Genomic DNA, 19,200 nt, shown 5'->3' on the forward strand with positions numbered 1-19,200 from the left:
GGAGTGACTACTTCACTGCCCCCCTACCATGAAAGACAAGAATAACAATGCAACTTGGAATTTGATGGTTTGAGTCATGTCCCTTTTCAGCCCAAAGGGACACAAAGATCTGCAAAAACTGAGTTCCCATCTGGCTAGACAGCTTTCATTTGTCTTTTTTTCAAATCTCGTCTTTGATTTTTTTGGAGTCAGTAAGGCATGGTACAGAGCAGTTGGGTAGCTTTTGTCAGAGACTGATTTGCTTGTGGAAAACTATCTTTCTAATTTTGCTATATGTAATTTAGAGCTTGAAAATGCTATGATTTACCTTCTCTCCCTGTATACCCTCAGTTGCTTCTTGCTATACCCTAAGGGGAAAAGGTGATTAGTGGAGGAGGAAAAATAGGAGGAGAGCCTGTATTGTCTGCATACTTAAGGACTGGCTTTTTTTCCAGAGTGGCTGGCCCTCAGTATCCCCTTCCTTGCATACTCAACAATGTGATTGCATCCTCTGTCTTTTTGAGGGCTCTATTTTTTTTTTATCTGTCCTAGGCAGCCCTGATGGTAAAGTGGTTAAGAGCTTGGCTGCTAACCAAAAGGTCGGCAGTTCAAACCCACCAGCTGCTACTTGGAAACTCTATGGGGCAGCTCTACTTTGTCCTGTATGGTGGCTATGAGTCAGAATAAATCAGTGGCAACAAGTTAGGTTTTTTTGTCTGTCCTAGACTGTTTAATTTCATAATAGTAACCTTGTTTGTCTCCAAGTTCCGATAGGGATTGAATGCCAAGGAGAAACTGCCTTGTAAGTGAGCCATGGTTCCAGTCTGGTGATTGGTTTGGGGCTGGTTAAATTGTAGAAATGTGAATTCTATACTGTGGGGAGTATGGAGTAGACAGGATGAGAGAATTAGTATTGGGGAGGAATGTTCAGGTAGGCTAGACTGTCCCTTGAACATTCTTTTTGGAGAGGGGCGGTGAGGCAGACATGGAGTTCTGGAACAGGTGGTGGCATTTGGCTCCATTCTACTAATATCCATATAAGACTAATGATCTTCCTCTCTTACTGTTCTCAAATCAAAGTTTCTTGTGGATCATCCATACTTGGACCTCGATCCATCTCAGATCAGTGGCTTTCTGAACACATTCTTAGGAATGAAACCAGACCAGTTGACGTGGTATGGAAAGGGATATGGAGCAGAGTTCATTAAGGCTTAAGAAGTGATGCTTGAGATTTACCTTGTAGAGTAGAAAAGTCAGAAGAATGGTAGAAAAATAATTTTAAAAATATGGGAATTCTAAGAAGGTAGTTCTTAGTAATGAAATTTGGATCTACTTGTAATGGATGTCTAACTTAAGGTATCATCTCTCCACTCCAGGAGGTGACTTTGATCCAGAGACTTCTCCGGTCCTTCCCCCTGGCCATGGTGTGGACTTCCCTGTTGGCAGCCTCTCTGTAGCAGAGGACACCTATAGGGTGAGCTTGGCCAAAGGTGTCTCTATGTCTCTGCCTTCATCACCGCTGCTGCCTCGACAGTCTCAATTGGTACAATCAAGATCAAACAAGAAATCTCCAGGTAAACAAGGAACAAAACATACTAAAAACTAGCTGTCTTAGTTTTATAAGTAATACTACATATATTGAAATTAAGCAAAATTCAGAAGAAATCTTTTGGGGGGAATGCTTTTTCTTTGCTACAGTAACTTCTAGAAGTAAATCTTAAGAAAAATGTTACGGTTTGAACAGATTCAACCCTTTAACTCGACCTATAATCTGGCTTGAGTGCCCAGGCTAGATTTAAGATCTTGTTGTGAATACTAACGTTAATCATCAGTTTTGTTTTCTTCTTGCTCATGAGCTAGGGAGCTATAATCTAAACTCATCGTGGTGCTTCTAAAGGTTATGAATTTAGGTAAGTGTAATCTGAAGACAGTCAATTTATTTACTACTAAGTTTTATACTAATCTATTTTACTTGATTACATCATTCAACATTTGAGCTGCTATAAAATTTAATTGTTTGTGAAAACTCAACCTTGGAGAGGGGTGGAGGCAAGGGACTTATAAATTACTTGCAATGAAGTATTTTGGCCTCCTTTCTTCCACCAAAAACCCTATAGGGCATTTCTAATCTGTCCTATAGGGTCGCTATGAGTCAGAATTGACTCAACATCAGCGGGTTTTTTTGGTTTTGGTTCATCCACCGTTATCAGCTTTTTGCACTTAACGTTACCAAAAAAGAAAAAGAAAGAACAGTGCTTAACTTTGAGAGGTTATGAATCAGATGTGAGGAGAACCTTACCCAAGATGCAGATACCTGGAATTGTAGTTCTTCCATCTTCTTTTAAGCTTGCTGAATATTTATTTACTTTTTTTTAAAGGCAGGATAATATGGGGCCTTACTGATCATTTGGCAGTGCAGGGATTCCTCTCAATTAATGAAAACATATTCACTTCCTAATTGCTCTAAAATGTGCCCTGAGGCTATGAAACTGGTCTCTTCTAGTTTTTAAAATACTTGTCTTACTTGAGATGCCATAGAACTTACTTGTGAACTATTTAATGCATATTTAGAGTTTTATGTAGGGGTAAAATTAAGAGGAAAACCTTAAAGCTTTGATGTTAGAAATGGTACTGTGAGCTGGTTAGTGTCTAAAACCTTTTAATGTGCTAGAATTTTCTTATTTTGGACAATACTATTTACAGTCATTAGCTAGAACTTGGAAACTTGGTATGAAGTGATTTCCTGTGCCAAGGAATCTGACCTGTTTATCAGTATTTGGGGAAATTCCTGGAATGCTCTTTATTCCCCTTTGCCCGTCCCCCACTCCTATATTTCTTTGTCAGATTTCTTTCCTTCCTGCAAATCACAGTTCCCACACTGCCACATTACCCCATTGGAATTACTCTCATATTTAAAAAAAAATACCCACATCATTTTACTTTTTATCATCAGCCATGTCATTTTCCATTTTCCTTGAATTAGTGTGTATATGAGCTTCCTATGTCTGATGCTTGAGGCAGGGAAGATGTCTTAAGGAGGTACACCTTATTGATATAAGACAGAGAATATAGATAATTCCAAACTTATCAGGATCCTTAAGGGACCTTAGTTGAGGGTCATGCCAAGTGCAGAGATTTTACTTGTTAGACAGTTTTTCTTGCTATAGTATGTACTAAGGAGCCCTGGTGGTGCAGTGGTTAAATGCTCTGCTGCTAACCAAAAGGTTGACAGTTGGAACCCACTAGCAGCTCTGCCGGAGAAGACTACTGTAAATGGATTGATGTTTGAACTTTAGGATTGGGAGCATCTAAGAGACCCCAGGGAATATTGCAGTTCAGACACGGTTTTATTATTAATAGTAAATGGGATGTTCTAGTGGAGTTTATATGGCAAAGAATGACGTAGCAAGGATGGGAAATGTGGTTATCAGAGGAGTCTCATAGAGGCTATGTAGTAATACAGGCATGCACGCACAGTAGCCATAACTGGACCTTGTCTCTTGATGCATTCTGGCCAAATTAGGTATTTTTCGTTTTGAGAAAATAGTTTATTTTTCTCCATAGAAATAAAATCTTTTTCTTTTAAATTCTTTGCAAGGCCTCATGAATAGAAAAAGGTAATAGTTCTGTAGGAGTCCCTGGGTGGTACAGAGAGTAAAATCTTTTTCTTTTAAATTCTTTGCAAGGCCTTAAGAATAGAAAGAGGTAATAGTTCTGTAGGAGTCCCTGGGTGGTACAGAGAGTTAATGTGCTCCACTGCCACTTGAAAGGTTGGAGGTTCAAGTCCACCCCGAGATGCCTCAGAAGGAGGGCCTGGTGATCTACTTCTGAAAAATCAGACATTGAAAACCCTATGGAGCACACACTACCACATGTAGTCGGAATTGCCTTGACAGCAACTGGTTTTTAGTAGTTCTGCAACATTTGACCTTTTAATGGATTGGAGAAAATATCTTTCATAGGAGATGTTTTTTGTGTAAATGGTAATTAAATAAATTAAGCAGGTACTTTTAAATGGAGAAGTGCTTGTGTGCTGTCCAAATTTGTGCAGCAAATTCATGTCTCACAGTGGTAACTTGACTTCATTATCTTGGTATTTTTAATTAAAAAAAAAAAGTCAAGGGCAGAGATGCTTGCTTGAAAGTGGCAGTAGTCACTATACGCAATAGTTTTTCTACAGTGTCTAACACACACAGATTTCTATTTAAACCACGATTGTTGGAAAAGTATCCAGAACCTTATTGTTCTACCTCCCTGTAAAAATAGTTGACATATGGTTGTGAATGTGCACTGGATTTAAAAATGTCTATCTGTTTAAAAAGCTAGCACTGTTGCTGGCAACAATACAGTACATACACGGTGTGTCTGCAGGGCCTACAAAGGTATTGAGCCACTCCAGCAGGCTGTATCTTTAGGATTAAGTCAACATACCTTGATGATTTTTGTTCTAATTTTTAAAATAAGATCCCTTTCTCTCTCTTTTGTTTAAGATAAAAAAAAAAAAAAATGAATAGGGCTTAAAAAACAACCAAGCCTGTTTTACTTGTTTGGGTAGAAATTCTTCACTAATTGATCAAGAAACTTTCAGGCACTGAAACTGTTATTCCATATGCATAATATAAAATTTGTATATTAATACAATTGGTGATTAGTTCCTGGACCTTTGGAACTCTGAGCCAGAGATAATTTCAGGTCTGTGACCTTACATTTTACATGATTGAAGTTCTTATGTTTCATTTACGTTGATCGTTACTATTTTTATTTACTGACATCTTGCTCCATTTATTTATTTATTTTTCACTGCTTCGTGGAAGATTGTTTTTTGGATTATTGTTTCAAATTTTTGTTTTTCCTAATGTAAAATACTGTATATTGTGGGAAAGAAAACAAGGACTAATATTCATTAAAGTAGCTCTGTAGCTGCTGTAGGTCATCTTGGATTATGAAGTCATTAGCATTTGTAATACATCCTTTTGTCTTCCACTGAAGAAAAAAACCCATTTCCTGTGGTTTATTTTTATTTTATTTTATTTATTTAGTTATTTATTTATTGTTTTTTTTTTTTAATAACTTTTATTAAGCTTCAAGTGAACGTTTACAAATCCAATCAGTCTGTCACATATAAGTTTACATACATCTCACTCCCTACTCCCACTTGCTCTCCCCCTCTTGAGTCAGCCCTTCCAGTCTCTCCTTTCTTGACAATTTTTCCGGCTTCCCTCTCTCTCTATCCTCCCATCCCCCCTCCAGACATGAGTTGCCAACACAGTCTCAAGTGTCCACCTGATATAATTAGCTCACTCTTCATCAGCGTCTCTCTCCCACCTGCTGACCAGTCCCTTTCATGTCTGATGAGTTGTCTTCGGGGATGGTTCCTGTCCTGTGTCAACTGAAGGTCTGGGGAGCATGGCCGCCGGGATTCCTCCAGTCTCAGTCAGACCATTAAGTTTGGTCTTTTTATGAGAATTTGGGGTCTGTATCCCACTGATCTCCTGCTCCCTCAGGGGTCCTCTGCTGTGCTCCCTGTCAGGGCAGTCATCGATTGTGGCCGGGCACCAACTAGTTCTTCTGGTCTCAGGATGATGTAGGTCTCTGGTTCATGTGGCCCTTTCTGTCTCTTGGGCTCTTAGTTGTCGTGTGGCCTTGGTGTTCTTCATTTTCCTTTGCTCCAGGTGGGTTGAGACCAATTGCTGCATCTTAGATGGCCGCTTGTTAGCATTTAAGACCCCAGACGCCACATTTCAAAGTGGGATGCAGAATGATTCCATAATAGAATTATTTTGCCAATTGACTTAGAAGTGCCGCAAACCATGTTCCCCAGACCCCCGCACTTGCTCCACTGAGCTTTGAAGCATTCATTTTATCCCGGAAACTTCTTTGCTTTTGGTCCAGTCCAATTGAGCTGACCTTCCATGTATTGAGTGTTGTCTTTCCCTTCACCTAAAGCAGTTCTTATCTACTGATTAATCAATAAAAAACCCTCTCCCACCCTCCCTCCCTCCCCCCCTCGTAACCACAAAAGTATGTGTTCTTCTCAGGTTTACTATTTCTCAAGATCTTATAATAGTGGTCTTACACAATATTTGTCCTTTTGCCTCTGACTCATTTCGCTCAGCATAATGCCTTCCAGGTTCCTCCATGTTATGAAATGTTTCAGAGATTCGTCACTGTTCTTTATCGATGCGTAGTATTCAATTGTGTGAATATACCACAATTTATTTACCCATTCATCCGTTGATGGACACCTTGGTTGCTTCCAGCTTTTTGCTATTGTAAACAGAGCTGCAATAAACATGGGTGTGCATATATCTGTTTGTATGAAGGCTCTTGTATCTCTAGGGTATATTCCTAGGAGTGGGATTTCTGGGTTGTATGGTAGTTCTATTTCTAACTGTTTAAGATAACGCCAGATAGATTTCCAAAGTGGTTGTACCATTTTACATTCCCACCAGCAGTGTATGAGAGTTCCAATCTCTCCGCAGCCTCTCCAACATTTATTATTTTGTGTTTTTTGGATTAATGCCAGCCTTGCTGGTGTGAGATGGAATCTCATCGTAGTTTTAATTTGCATTTCTCTAATGGCTAATGATCGAGAGCATTTTCTCATGTATCTGTTGGCTGCCTGAATATCTTCTTTAGTGAAATGTGTGTTCATATCCTTTGCCCACTTCTTGATTGGGTTGTTTGTCTTTTTGTGGTTGAGTTTTGACAGAATCATGTAGATTTTAGAGATCAGGCGCTGGTCGGAGATGTCATAGCTGAAAATTCTTTCCCAGTCTGTAGGTGGTCTTTTTACTCTTTTGGAGAAGTCTTTAGATGAGCATAGGTGTTTGATTTTTAGGAGCTCCCAGTTATCTGGTTTCTCTTCATCATTTTTGGTAATGTTTTGTATTCTGTTTCTACCTTGTATTAGGGCTCCTAGGGTTGTCCCAATTTTTTCTTCCATGATTTTTATCGTTTTAGTCTTTATGTTTAGGTCTTTGATCCACTTGGAGTTAGTTTTTGTGCATGGTGTGAGGTATGGGTCCTGTTTCATTTTTTTGCACATGGATATCCAGTTATGCCAGCACCATTTGTTAAAAAAGCTATCTTTTCCCCAGTTAATTGACACTGGTCCTTTGTCAAATATCAGCTGCTCATACGTGGATGGATCTATGTCTGGGTTCTCAATTCTGTTCCATTGGTCTATGTGTCTGTTGTTGTACCAATACCAGGCTGTTTTGACTACTGTGGCTGTATAATAGGTTCTGAAGTCAGGTAAGGTGAGGCCTCTCACTTTTTTCTTCTTTTTCAGTAGTGCTTTGCTTATCCGGGGCTTCTTTCCCTTCCATATGAAATTGGTGATTTGTTTCTCTATCCCCTTAAAATATGACACTGGAATTTGGATTGGAAGTATGTTAAATGTATAGATGGCTTTTGGTAGAATAGACATTTTTACTCTGTTAAGTCTTCCTATCCATGAGCAGGGTATGTTTTTCCACTTAAGTATGTCCTTTTGAATTTCTTGTAGTAGAGCTTTGTAGTTTTCTTTGTATAGGTCTTTTACATCCTTGGTAAGATTTATTCCTAAGTATCTTGTCTTCTTGGGGGCTACTGTGAATGGTATTGATTTGGTTATTTCCTCTTCGGTGTTCTTTTTGTTGATGTAGAGGAATCCAAGTGATTTTTGTATGTTTATTTTATAACCTGAGACTCTGCCAAACTCTTCTATTAGTTTCAGTAGTTTTCTGGAGGATTCCTTGGGGTTTTCTGTGTGTATAATCATGTCATCTGCAAATAGTGATAACTTTACTTCTTCCTTGCCGATCCGGATACCTTTTATTTCTTTGTCTAGCCTAATTGCCCTGGCTAGGACTTCCAACACAATGTTGAATAAGAGCGGTGATAAAGGGCATCCTTGTCTGGTTCCCGTTCTCAAGGGAAATGCTTTCAGGTTCTCTCCATTTAGAGTGATATTGGCTGTTGGCTTTGCATAGATGCCCTTTATTATGTTGAGGAATTTTCCTTCAATTCCTATTTTGGTGAGAGTTTTTATCATAAATGGGTGTTGGCCTTTGTCAAATGCCTTTTCTGCATCAATTGATAAGATCATGTGGTTTTTGTCTTTTGTTTTATTTATGTGATGGATTACATTAATGGTTTTTCTGATATTAAACCAGCCTTGCATACCTGGTATAAATCCCACTTGATCATGGTGAATTATTTTTTTGATGTGTTGTTGGATTCTATTGGCTAGAATTTTGTTGAGGATTTTTGCATCAGTGTTCATGAGGGATATAGGTCTATAATTTTCTTTTTTTGTAATGTCTTTACCTGGTTTTGGTATCAGGGAGATGGTGGCTTCATAGAATGAGTTGGGTAGTATTCCGTCATTTTCTATGCTTTGGAATACCTTTAGTAGTAGTGGTGTTAACTCTTCTCTGAAAGTTTGGTAGAACTCTGCAGTGAAGCCGTCCGGGCCAGGGCTTTTTTTTGTTGGGAGTTTTTTGATTACCGGTTCAATCTCTTTTTTTGTTATGGGTCTATTTAGTTGTTCTACTTCTGAATGTGTTAGTTTAGGTAGGTAGTGTTTTTCCAGGAATTCATCCATTTCTTCTAGGTTTGCAAATTTGTTAGAGTACAATTTTTCATAATAATCTGAAATGATTCTTTTAATTTCATTTGGTTCTGTTGTTATGTGGTCCTTCTCGTTTCTTATTCGGGTTATTTGTTTCCTTTCTGTATTTCTTTAGTCAGTCTAGCCAATGGTTTATCAATTTTGTTAATTTTTTCAAAGAACCAGCTTTTGGCTTTGTTAATTCTTTCAATTGTTTTTCTGTTCTCTAATTCATTTAGTTCAGCTCTAATTTTTATTATTTGTTTTCTTCTGGCGCCTGATGGATTCTTTTGTTGCTCACTTTCTATTTGTTCAAGTTGTAGGGACAGTTCTCTGATTTTGGCTCTTTCTTCTTTTTGTATGTGTACATTTATTGATATAAATTGGCCTCTGAGCACTGCTTTTGCTGTGTCCCAGAGGTTTTGATAGGAAGTATTTTCATTCTCGTTGCATTCTATGAATTTCCTTATTCCCTCCTTGATGTCTTCTATAACCCAGTCTTTTTTCAGGAGGGTATTGTTCATTTTCCAAGTATTTGATTTCTTTTCCCTAGTTTTTCTGTTATTGATCTCTAGTTTTATTGCCTTGTGGTCTGAGAAGATGCTTTGTAATATTTCGATGTTTTGGACTCTGCAAAGGTTTGTTTTATGACCTAATATGTGGTCTATTCTAGAGAATGTTCCATGTGCGCTAGAAAAAAAAGTATATTTTGCAGCAGTTGGGTGGAGAGTTCTGTATAAGTCAATGAGGTCAAGTTGGTTGATTGTTGTAATTAGATCTTCCATGTCTCTGTTGAGCTTCTCACTGGATGTCCTGTCCTTCTCCGAAAGTGGTGTGTTGAAGTCTCCTACTATAATTGTGGAGGTATCTATCTCGCTTTTCAATTCTGTTAAAATTTGATTTATGTATCTTGCAGCCCTGTCATTGGGTGCGTAAATATTTACTATGGTTATGTCTTCCTGATCAATTGTCCCTTTTATCATTATGTAGTGTCCTTCTTTACCCTTTGTGGTGGATTTAAGTCTAAAGTCTATTTTGTCAGAAATTAATATTGCTACTCCTCTTCTTTTTTGCTTATTGTTTGCTTGATATACTTTTTTCCATCCTTTGAGTTTTAGTTTGTTTGTGTCTCTAAGTCTAAGGTGTGTCTCTTGTAGGCAGCATATAGATGGATCGTGTTTCTTTATCCAGTCTGTGACTCTCTGTCTCTTTATTGGTGCATTTAGTCCATTTACATTCAGGGTAATTATAGATAAATAAGTTTTTAGTGCTGTCATTTTGATGCCTTTTTATGTGTGTTGTTGACAATTTCATTTTTCCACATACTTTTTTGTGCTGAGGCGTTTTTCTTGGTAAATTGTGAGATCCTCATTTTCATAGTGCTTGACTTTATGTTAGTTGAGTCGCTACGTTTTTCTTGGTTTTTATCTTGAGTTATAGAGTTGTTATACCTTTTTGTGGTTACCTTATTATTTACCCCTATTTTTCTAAGTAAAAGCCTAACTTGTATTGTTCTATATCACCTTGTATCACTCTCCATATGGCAGTTCAATGCCTCCTGTATTTAGTCCCTCTTTTTGATTATTGTGATCTTTTACCTGTTGACTTCCATGATTCCCTGTTATGTGTATTTTTTTTTTTAATTAATCTTAATTTGTTTGTTTTTGTGATTTCCCTATTTGAGTTGATATCAGGACGATCTCTTTTGTGACCTTGTGTTGTGCTGATATCTGATATTATTGGTTCTCTGACCAAACAATATCCTTTAGTATTTCTTGTAGCTTTGGTTTGGTTTTTGCAAATTCTCTAAACTTGTGTTTGTCTGTAAATATCTTAATTTTGCCTTCATATTTCAGAGAGAGTTTTGCTGGATATATGATCCTTGGCTGGCAGTTTTTCTCGTTCAGTGTTCTGTATATGTCGTCCCATTCCCTTCTTGCCTGCATGGTTTCTGCTGAGTAGTCTGAACTTATTCTTATTGATTCTGCCTTGAAGGAAACCTTTCTTTGCTCCCTGGCTGCTTTTAAAATTTTCTGTTTATCTTTGGTTTTGGTGAGTTTGATGATAATATGTCTTGGTGTTTTTCTTTCTGTATCAATCTTAAATGGGGTTCGATGAGCATCTTGGATAGCTATCCTTTCGTGTTTCATGATGTCAGGGAAGTTTTCTGTCAGGAGTTCTTCAACTATTTTCTCTGTGTTTTCTGTCCCCCCTCCCTGTTCTGGGACTCCAATCACCCGCAGGTTATCCTTCTTGATAGAGTCCCACATAATTCTTAGGGTTTCTTCATTTTTTTTTAATTCTTTTATCTGATTTTTTTTCAGCTATGTTGGTGTTGATTCCCTGGTCCTCCAGATGTCCCAGTCTGCATTCTAATTGCTCGAGTCTGCTCCTCTGACTTCCTAGTGCGTTGTCTAATTCTGTTATTTTATTGTTAATCTTTTGGATTTCTACATGTTGTCTCTCTATGGATTCTTGCAACTTATTAATTTTTCAGTATGTTCTTGAATAATCTTTTTGAGTTCTTCAACAGTTTTATCGGTGTGTTCCTTGGCTTTTTCTGCAGTTATCCTAATTTCATTTGTGATATCATTAAGCATTCTGTAAATTAGTTTTTTATATTCTGTATCCGATAATTCCAAGATTGTATCTTCATTTGGGAAAGATTTTGATTCTTTTGTTTGGGGGGTTGGAGAAGCTGTCACGGTCTGCTTCTTTAAGTGGTTTGATATGGATTGTTGTCTCCGAGCCATCACTGGGAAACTAGTTTTTCCAGAAAATCCGCTAAAAAAAAACTGCAGTCAGATCCCTATCAGAGTTCTCCCTCTGGCTCAGGCTATTCAGATGTTAATGAAGCCGCCTGGGGAGGGTGGGGGAGGGAACAGAGAGATAGGAGAGTAGCACCTCAGAATATAGCCAGAGTTGCTTGTCTTGCTTGAAATGACTATTATATCTGAGATTCCCGCGGGCGCGTCGCCTATGTGTGCTGGCTGTGTGGAGATTGCCCCTGGGGGGTCTGGCCCGCTGGAGTCACGGTCAGATCCTCCGCTTCCAGCCCCACGCCCAGCGTCAAGGCTCCCCTACTGGGACGGTGCACTCTCGACTCCAAAATCAGTCGCTGCCTCCCGGGGACTTCTCGTCCCTCCAGCCGCGTGGCCGTGCCGCCTCCGAGAACCAGTTGGGCCTCCTCCCGGGGTTAGGTCAGATGGGTGGAGCAGCTCCCCGTGCTTGTGCCGTGACCGAGTGTCCCGGCTGGGATGGTGTTCTCCCCGCTCCAATAGCTGTCGCTGCCTCCCGGGGACTTCTCCTACTGGCTGCGTCCCATGCTGCCCACGTGACCCGGCTGGTCCCCTTCCTGGGGTTAGTTCAGGGGGGTGGAGTAACTCTCCGTGTTTATGGCGTACCTGCGTCCAGTCCAAATCCCTGCGGGACGGTTCCCCGGCTCGGATGCTGCTCTTTCTGCTCCAAGACCAGTCACTGCCTCCCGGGGACTTCTCCTACCAGCTGCGTCCCACGCCGCCCGTGGAACTGGCTGGTCCCCCTCCCGGGGTTAGTTCAGGGGGGTGGAGCAGGTCTCTGTGCATGTGCGGTACCTGACTGGTACGCTGGCTCCAGGCTCTGGAAACAATCGCTGCTTCCTCGTATTAGTTCGTTCTCCGTCTCTAAATCTGTGTTTGTTGTTCAGGGTTCGTAGATTGTTATGTATGTGATCGATTCACTTGTTTTTCCGTGTCTTTGTTGTAAGAGGGATCCGAGGTAGCGTCTGCCTAGTCCGCCATCTTGGCTCCGCCCCTCATTTTTTTTTTAAATATTTTTGTTGTGCTTTTAAGTGAAAGTTTATAAATCAAGTCAGTCTCTCATACAAAACCTTATTATACACCTTGCTGTATACTCCTAGTTGCTCTCCCCCTAATGAGACAGCACATTCTTTCTCTTCACCCTGTGTTTTCACGTCCATTCAGCCTGCCTCTATCCCCCTCAGCCTTCACATCTCCTCTCCAGACAGGAGCTGCCCACATAGTCTCATGTGTCTACTTGATCCAAGAAGCCCATTCCTCACCAGTTTCATTTTCTGTCTTATAGTCCAATCCCTGTCTGAAAAGATGGCTTTGGGAATGGTTCCTTGTCTTGGGCTAACAGAAGGTCTGGGGACCATGACCTGCAGGGTCCCTCTAGTCTCAGTGAGACCGTTAAGTCTGGTCTTTTTACTAGAATTTGGGGTCTGCATCCCACTGCTCTCCTGCTCCTTCAGGGATTCTCTGTTGTGCTCCCTGTCATGGCAGTCATTGGTTGTGGCCAGGCACCATCTTGTTCTTCTGCTCTCAGGCTGATGTAGTCCTTGATTTACTGTGGCCCGTTCTGACTCTTGGGCTTGACTCATCTTGTGTCTTTGATGTTCTTCATTCTTCTTTGCTCCAGGTAGGTTGAGACCAGTTGTTGCATCTTAGATGTCTGCTTGCTAGCATTTAAGACCCCAGACACCACTCTCCAAAATGGGATGCAGACTATTTTCTTAATAGTTTTTATTATGCCAATTGACCTAGATATCCCCTGAAACCATTGTCCCCAAACCCCCGCCCCATGCTATGCTGGCCATTGAAGTGTTCAGTTTATTCAGGAAACTTCTTCGCTTTTGGTATAGTCCAGTTGTGCTGATCTCTGCTCTATGGTGTGTTGTCTTTCCCTTCAGCTAAATTAGTTCTTGTCTACTATCTAATTACCACCAATTTTTTTTAAGGTCTCAATCATTTTATTTCATCTCATGTGAGAAACTTCCTGTAAGGCTGACATCATAGAAACATGGAAAAAATGATGTAAATTGTTTTATTAGGCCCAGACCAGAATTTAGTGGCAGGATTTTGGTAACACCCTGCCTTTTCCCATGTCTCTACTTCATCTGCCTGGGCTAATTGTTGGCTTTTAAAAAGCTTTTCTAAAGTTCAGTCATGGAGATTGGAGTAATCAATGAGCAAATTGGAGGATTCTCCTTTATTTAACATAGATGTGAGAATTACTTGAGAAGCATCTTGATTGGCTGCTGCATGAGCGAGATTATTTCCTCCAATTTCTTGTTTGGAGTACCCCTTTTGGTTGATGACCCTGTATTTTCATCACACCAATTTCAGAAGGGAATAACAGAGCATCTAGAAGATCTGCTACTAAAGCTCTTTTTTTTTTTTTTAATAGTATTCCTTGATGAGGTCAAAAATCCTCTTTGTTTTCAAAGCATACCAAAGTCACGTATGACCTCAAAAACAATATCTACTGTTGGTGTAAATATTAACAGACTTTCCTTTAGCAATTTCACAAGCTCTGGTAAGAGCAAGCAATTCAGTTTGTTGGGCTGAAGTGGCTTTTGGAAGTGCTTGGCTTTCAAGTACTTCTGTAGAAGTTGTAACAGGATATTCTGCCTGATGATGAGATTACTCAGATTAGGTTTTAAATAGGAACCATCTAGAAACAGAACCAAATCAGAATTAATTAAAAGGGTTTCCTTCAAATCCTTGCAGGGAGTAAGAAGCTGTTCAGTGAGGTCTAAACAGTCATGTGGAGGACAGCTGTTTTTATTCACTGCAAGGAGAAGGGTGGGTGAATTTAAACAAACCACAGAGTGCAACCTAATGTTCAATGCAGCTGCTAGGAGGACTTCATAGGAGGGGAGTCTGCTGGCAGAAAGTTGTTGTGTTAAGACAGAATTAAGTAAGGGAGACACAGCATGGGAAACATAAACATCCAAAATTTTTTCCAGTCTTACATCTGCCATGATTTCTACCTACTTAGCAGTAGCAGTTGCAGCATGAAGGCAAGGAGGGTAACCTCTGGCCACTAGGTTAAACTGCAGGCTATAATAACTTATGGATGTTTGTAGTGCTCCATATTTCTGAGTTAATATACCTAAAGCATTTCCAGATACTTCATGTACAAATAAGGAAAAATCCAAATGCTATTTAGGAATCCTAGAGTGGGTATATTTCTTAAAGCCTCTTTTAATTTAGTTATCACTGCTTGATTTTCTGGTGTTGTTTGGAATTAATCTGATTCAGAACCCTCTAAATACTTGTACAGAGGTTGATCCATCAAAGAAAAACTGGATGTCCAGGTTTGGCAATAACCACAGAGTCCGAAGAAACTTAGTAGTTGTTTCTTTGTTTCAGGTATAGGAAAAAAAAGAATGGTTTGTTTTCATATAGGGTCAATAGAGAGGTCTTCTGCAGAGAATAGATGGCCTAAACATTTAATAGAAGGCTGGGCCAATTGCGATTTTTCATTAGAAGGTTATGTCTACCAGCAGGCAGATAGTTTAATAAGACTATACTGTCTTCAGGGCAAGCTTGCTGGGAGACTGAGGAGACTAACAGATCATCACTATTGGTGTAGTAATGTGGACTGGTTTATAAATAGCAAAGTCTGCAAATCCTTGGGGCGTTACAAAAAAAATAAAATTTTTTTTTTTTTGTTACAGTCCAGGTAAATTGTTGATTTCTCAGGTAAAAGCAAACAAATACTGACTTTGTATGCATGAAAAGAGGATGCTGAAAAAGGCACTACAGAGACCCACAAGCATGAAGTGAATTGTATTTAGAGGGACATTGAAAAGTAATAAATGTGGTTTAGGGAGTGCTGGGAATCTAGAAATGACAATGTGGTTGATTGCTCACAAATCTTGGACAAATCTCCAATTTCTATTATTTGGCTTTTTAACTGGAAGAACAGGAGTGTTGTAGGGCTAGTATAAGGGACAATTAAACCTTTAGAAAGGGAATCCTGTATGATAGGAGCAAATTCTTTTTTAGCCTCTCGTTTGAGAGGGTACGGGGGACTTTTTGGCAGAGGTTTAGATAAATCTATTTGAATCTTAATTGGATCAGGTGACAACACTCTTTTTACATCTGTAGATGTATTGGCCCACAAGGTTTCAGAGACTGAGAAAAGATAATCAGACAGGGAGAGGGCTAGGCTGTGTTGAACTTTGGAGAGGTATAACAAGTGCTTGCATTTGGCAAATGGCTTCTTTTCCTGAATGTCATTTAATTCAGAGCTCTTCTCTGTTGACTAGAGAATATCTGGAAAACTTCATAATTTTTCTCTCTTTTCATCAAATTGTAAATGACAGTTCCATTTGAATAAAAGACCTCTTCCTAGTAAATTAACAGGGGTGTCAGAGCTAAGCGAAAAGGGATGTAAATCTTCATTGGGACCAAAGGATATTAGAAGGGGCTGGGAATGAATCAGTGTCTGTTCCTGGTCAATAACCCCCACTACTTTACAGGTTTTTATACTCCAGGGCAGGGGATTTTGTAAACAAGTAGGGTTAACACCAGACAGGATTGCTCCAGTATCAGTTAAAAACTGTGCAGGTTCTCCATTAATGTACATTATAGTTTCCCCTTGTAAGTTGAGTGCTACCTTGGTAAATGTCCCTGTGTTGTTCCTGGAGCCCTTTCATTCCAGGTCAGATTGAAGGGTGTCCCATTGAAGAGTTTTTTTTTTTAATTTGTAGCACTAATTTTTCCAGTGGCCAGGTTTTTTGCAATGATAGATACCAGCCTTAGTGCCTTTGGAAGGTTTGGTGTTTTGACTGGGTGACTATAATTGTTGCAACTGGAAGATCATAGACTTATTAGCCTTAGAAATCTTTTTGGCTTCTAAAGTCTGAGAAAGCTTGTAGGTCAGATTAGTTAGCTCGACAATAGGAGCTGTAGCCTGGTCCAGTTGGTGTCTTTTTACTAAGGCTGAACTTTCAGGCTTAAGGCCAGATATAAAAACAGCATTAAAATTCCAGTAGCACCTGGGCTGACTAAGTAAGCCCAGCGTATTCAGAAAATTTTTGGAGTAACCGGGCCTGGTAATAAACACTCTCATCTTTATTCTGTTTGCAAGAGTGGGTTTTTGTCCAATTAGTGGGATAAAGGCTCTGGGTATTGTCTCATCTTTTTACTCATGGCCTGAGAGCCTTCAAACAGTTTGGTCACTGTTTTATCTGTATTTCAAGCCAAACTGTCTTTAGGGCCTTTCCACTTAGCTTGCTGCAGCTATAATTGGGTTTTTCTGGGCCTGGTTATCATGTACACTAACTGATACACATCCAGAAGCCCAGGCTGGTAAGGCTCAACAAGAATCTTAAATTGTTCTGCAAATCTATGAGAATCTTCATGCAATTTTGGAAAACCCTTCACAATACTATGCAGTTCTGACCATGTCCAAGGGACAGAAGTTATACCAGGAAGGTTCTGAGCCTCCATACTAGGATGGATTGTAAAGGGCATCTCAGGCAAAGGTTTATTGTTGCTGTTTTAGGAAAGAAGGAGAGTTCAGACAGGGTGTTATCAGAGGAATAAGAGGGCAGAGAAGAATACAGAGGAGCAGCAGCTGGCAATGGAATAGGAGGGGTAGACACAAGATTTTGGCCCTGCAGTTCTTTGTTTTGTTTAGTCAGTTAAGAAACAGTGTCCTGCAGGGAGGCAACTTTACTATGCTGATGTCTTTTAGAGGCCTGTAAATACCAGTCAAAGTAGGCATCCTGTCAAGGTTGTTTGATTCATGAGCCTCAGTTTTCTAATTTGCTGTACAAAAAAAAAAAAATTTAGAAAGTTTGAACAAACCCCAAAGTGGCCACTGATTATCCAAACTTTCTGGTAAGGCTATGCCAAGCAGACAAGAACAGGTATATTAAGGGACCAAAATGGTTGTTCATATAATAAGCAGAGGTTCCAGAGGGTGATTTTGATATATCCTTGGACTTTGCATTTCCCATTCTTCAAAGAGATAGTACAAACTACTTAGTTGCAAGGATGAAAACAAATCCAGCAATAAAACTTGAAGAGCTACGAATGCAAAGGATCGAAGCTTGGATTCGAGAGGTTTTTCACCTTAAGATGACTCTCAAGAATCTGCGGAGGTGGAGAGCCCAAATGGCTCAGCTGGTACCAGAGCCTGAGTCCTCAGAGTCCCGGGGGTCACAGAAGATAATGCACCTTTGAAATCCCTGCTTCTGATGCCAGAAATGTCAAAAGTGTCAACACTGCATATGGAGAGAAATGATAAGAGTTTTATTGAGGAATACAGTTCGAGGTGAGTAAAATTACAGAGTGCTCTCATGTTCACAAAGGAATGCAGGGTTTTTATACAAGAAGGTGGGCATGGCTGCAACCACAAACAGACCTATCTTTGTATCAGTTAATCTGTTTTCAAACACATTCTTCCTGAGGGCAAGCATTTTTTTCCCAAGAACAATCTGTACACACTTCTGGAATCATATTCAAGCAAGCATAACCACATTCATTTGCAAAATAAGATTGTTTACCAGAAAGTGGTGCTCACACTTTATAAGCAGCAGCAGGGCTTTAAAACAAAAAGGAGTCCAATCCAGGCTTGTGTCAGTCATTTTAGTTATGCCAAGTTCCTCAGTTTTAGAGTGCTCTTTCACACTATGAAATGGAAGTCACATTGCCTCTTTGGTTCTTGGATCATTAATTAATGATGTCTTCCCAGTCTCTCCCTTTCCCCATTCAGAAAGAATATTTTTATTATTATTATTGTTGTTGTTAGGAAAGAGATTTCTTGTAGAAATTGTGGAAATCCCATCACTGAAAGAATACTACTGCTAACATTTTAACATATTTTCTAGGTTCATGTCTCCTTTTCCTCTGCCCTATGCATCTGTTAAAAATCATACTAAGTCAACAACATAAGTTGAAGTTTAAGATCTAATTAGAAAATTGGGCAACACTTCTGACTAGAGAGTCGGTGTTCCAAAGATGAGAGAACTTCAGAGATTCTTATGCCCCATCTTATTGACATTTCCATGGAGATGGGGTTAGAACAGTGTTTTCGTAATAACAATTTACCCTAAAACACAGCTTGCAGTCTAATTCTGGAGTTTCTGTTTCTCAAAACTGACTGCATATAGATAATTCTTCAAAAGAGCACAATGCCCAAAACAAAAAACGGTCTTTACTAATTAGTTTGATTTAAAAGTGACTTTTAGGAGACCAGTGTGCTCAAGGTTCATAAGATCTCAGGGCAGTTGTCAGGTGGGTCACCCCAACTCCATGGACCCTAGAAATCTGGATTCCAGGAAAATTAAAACTCTGTTTTTCACACCTAAGCCTGAGACCAGCTTTCCACTAAATAAAAAACAGTATAATGAATATCCTTTCATGGTCATATTTAAGGGTATCTCTGATATTTTCATCAGAGAGATTCTAAAACTGAGATTATTGGGTCAACATTTAATTAACATTGAAGATGAGTTATATACTTATTGGTCATCTGTAATTTATTTCCTTTATGAATTTTTTGTGACATTTGTCCCTTTTTTTTTTCACTAGACTAACGTGTTTCTTACTGAATTAGATCAGTTTTGTCTTTTACACAGTCTTATTGAGATTCACATACTATATAATTCACCTGTTTAAGGTGTACAATTCATTGTTCTTCAGTATTTTTAGGGGATCATGTGACCATCGCCACGATCTAATTTCAGAGCATTTTTGTCTCCCATAAAAGAAAACTCCAGACCCGTTAGCAGCCTTTCTACATGTCCCTTACTTTCACCTGACAGCCTCTAACCCTAAGCAACCACTAATCTACTCTCAGTTTCTGCCTTTTCTGGATATTTCATA

General features: G+C 39.4%; 1 protein-coding gene across 7 annotated transcripts in view; it reads left to right on the plus strand.

Annotated features, from left to right (window-relative positions):
* The window catches only part of TANC1 (tetratricopeptide repeat, ankyrin repeat and coiled-coil containing 1), a 307,158-nt gene that overhangs the window by 144,146 nt on the left and 143,812 nt on the right, over positions 1-19,200 (plus strand). For all 7 annotated transcript variants that reach the window (XM_049888783.1, XM_049888782.1, XM_049888776.1 and 4 more), the window contains one exon: positions 1,356-1,553. In XM_049888783.1, the coding sequence (XP_049744740.1) occupies positions 1,356-1,553 (198 nt within the window). The remainder of the gene's footprint in view (positions 1-1,355; positions 1,554-19,200) is intronic.

Source organism: Elephas maximus, chromosome 6 (genome assembly GCF_024166365.1).
Source record: "Elephas maximus indicus isolate mEleMax1 chromosome 6, mEleMax1 primary haplotype, whole genome shotgun sequence".
NCBI lineage: Eukaryota > Metazoa > Chordata > Mammalia > Proboscidea > Elephantidae > Elephas > Elephas maximus.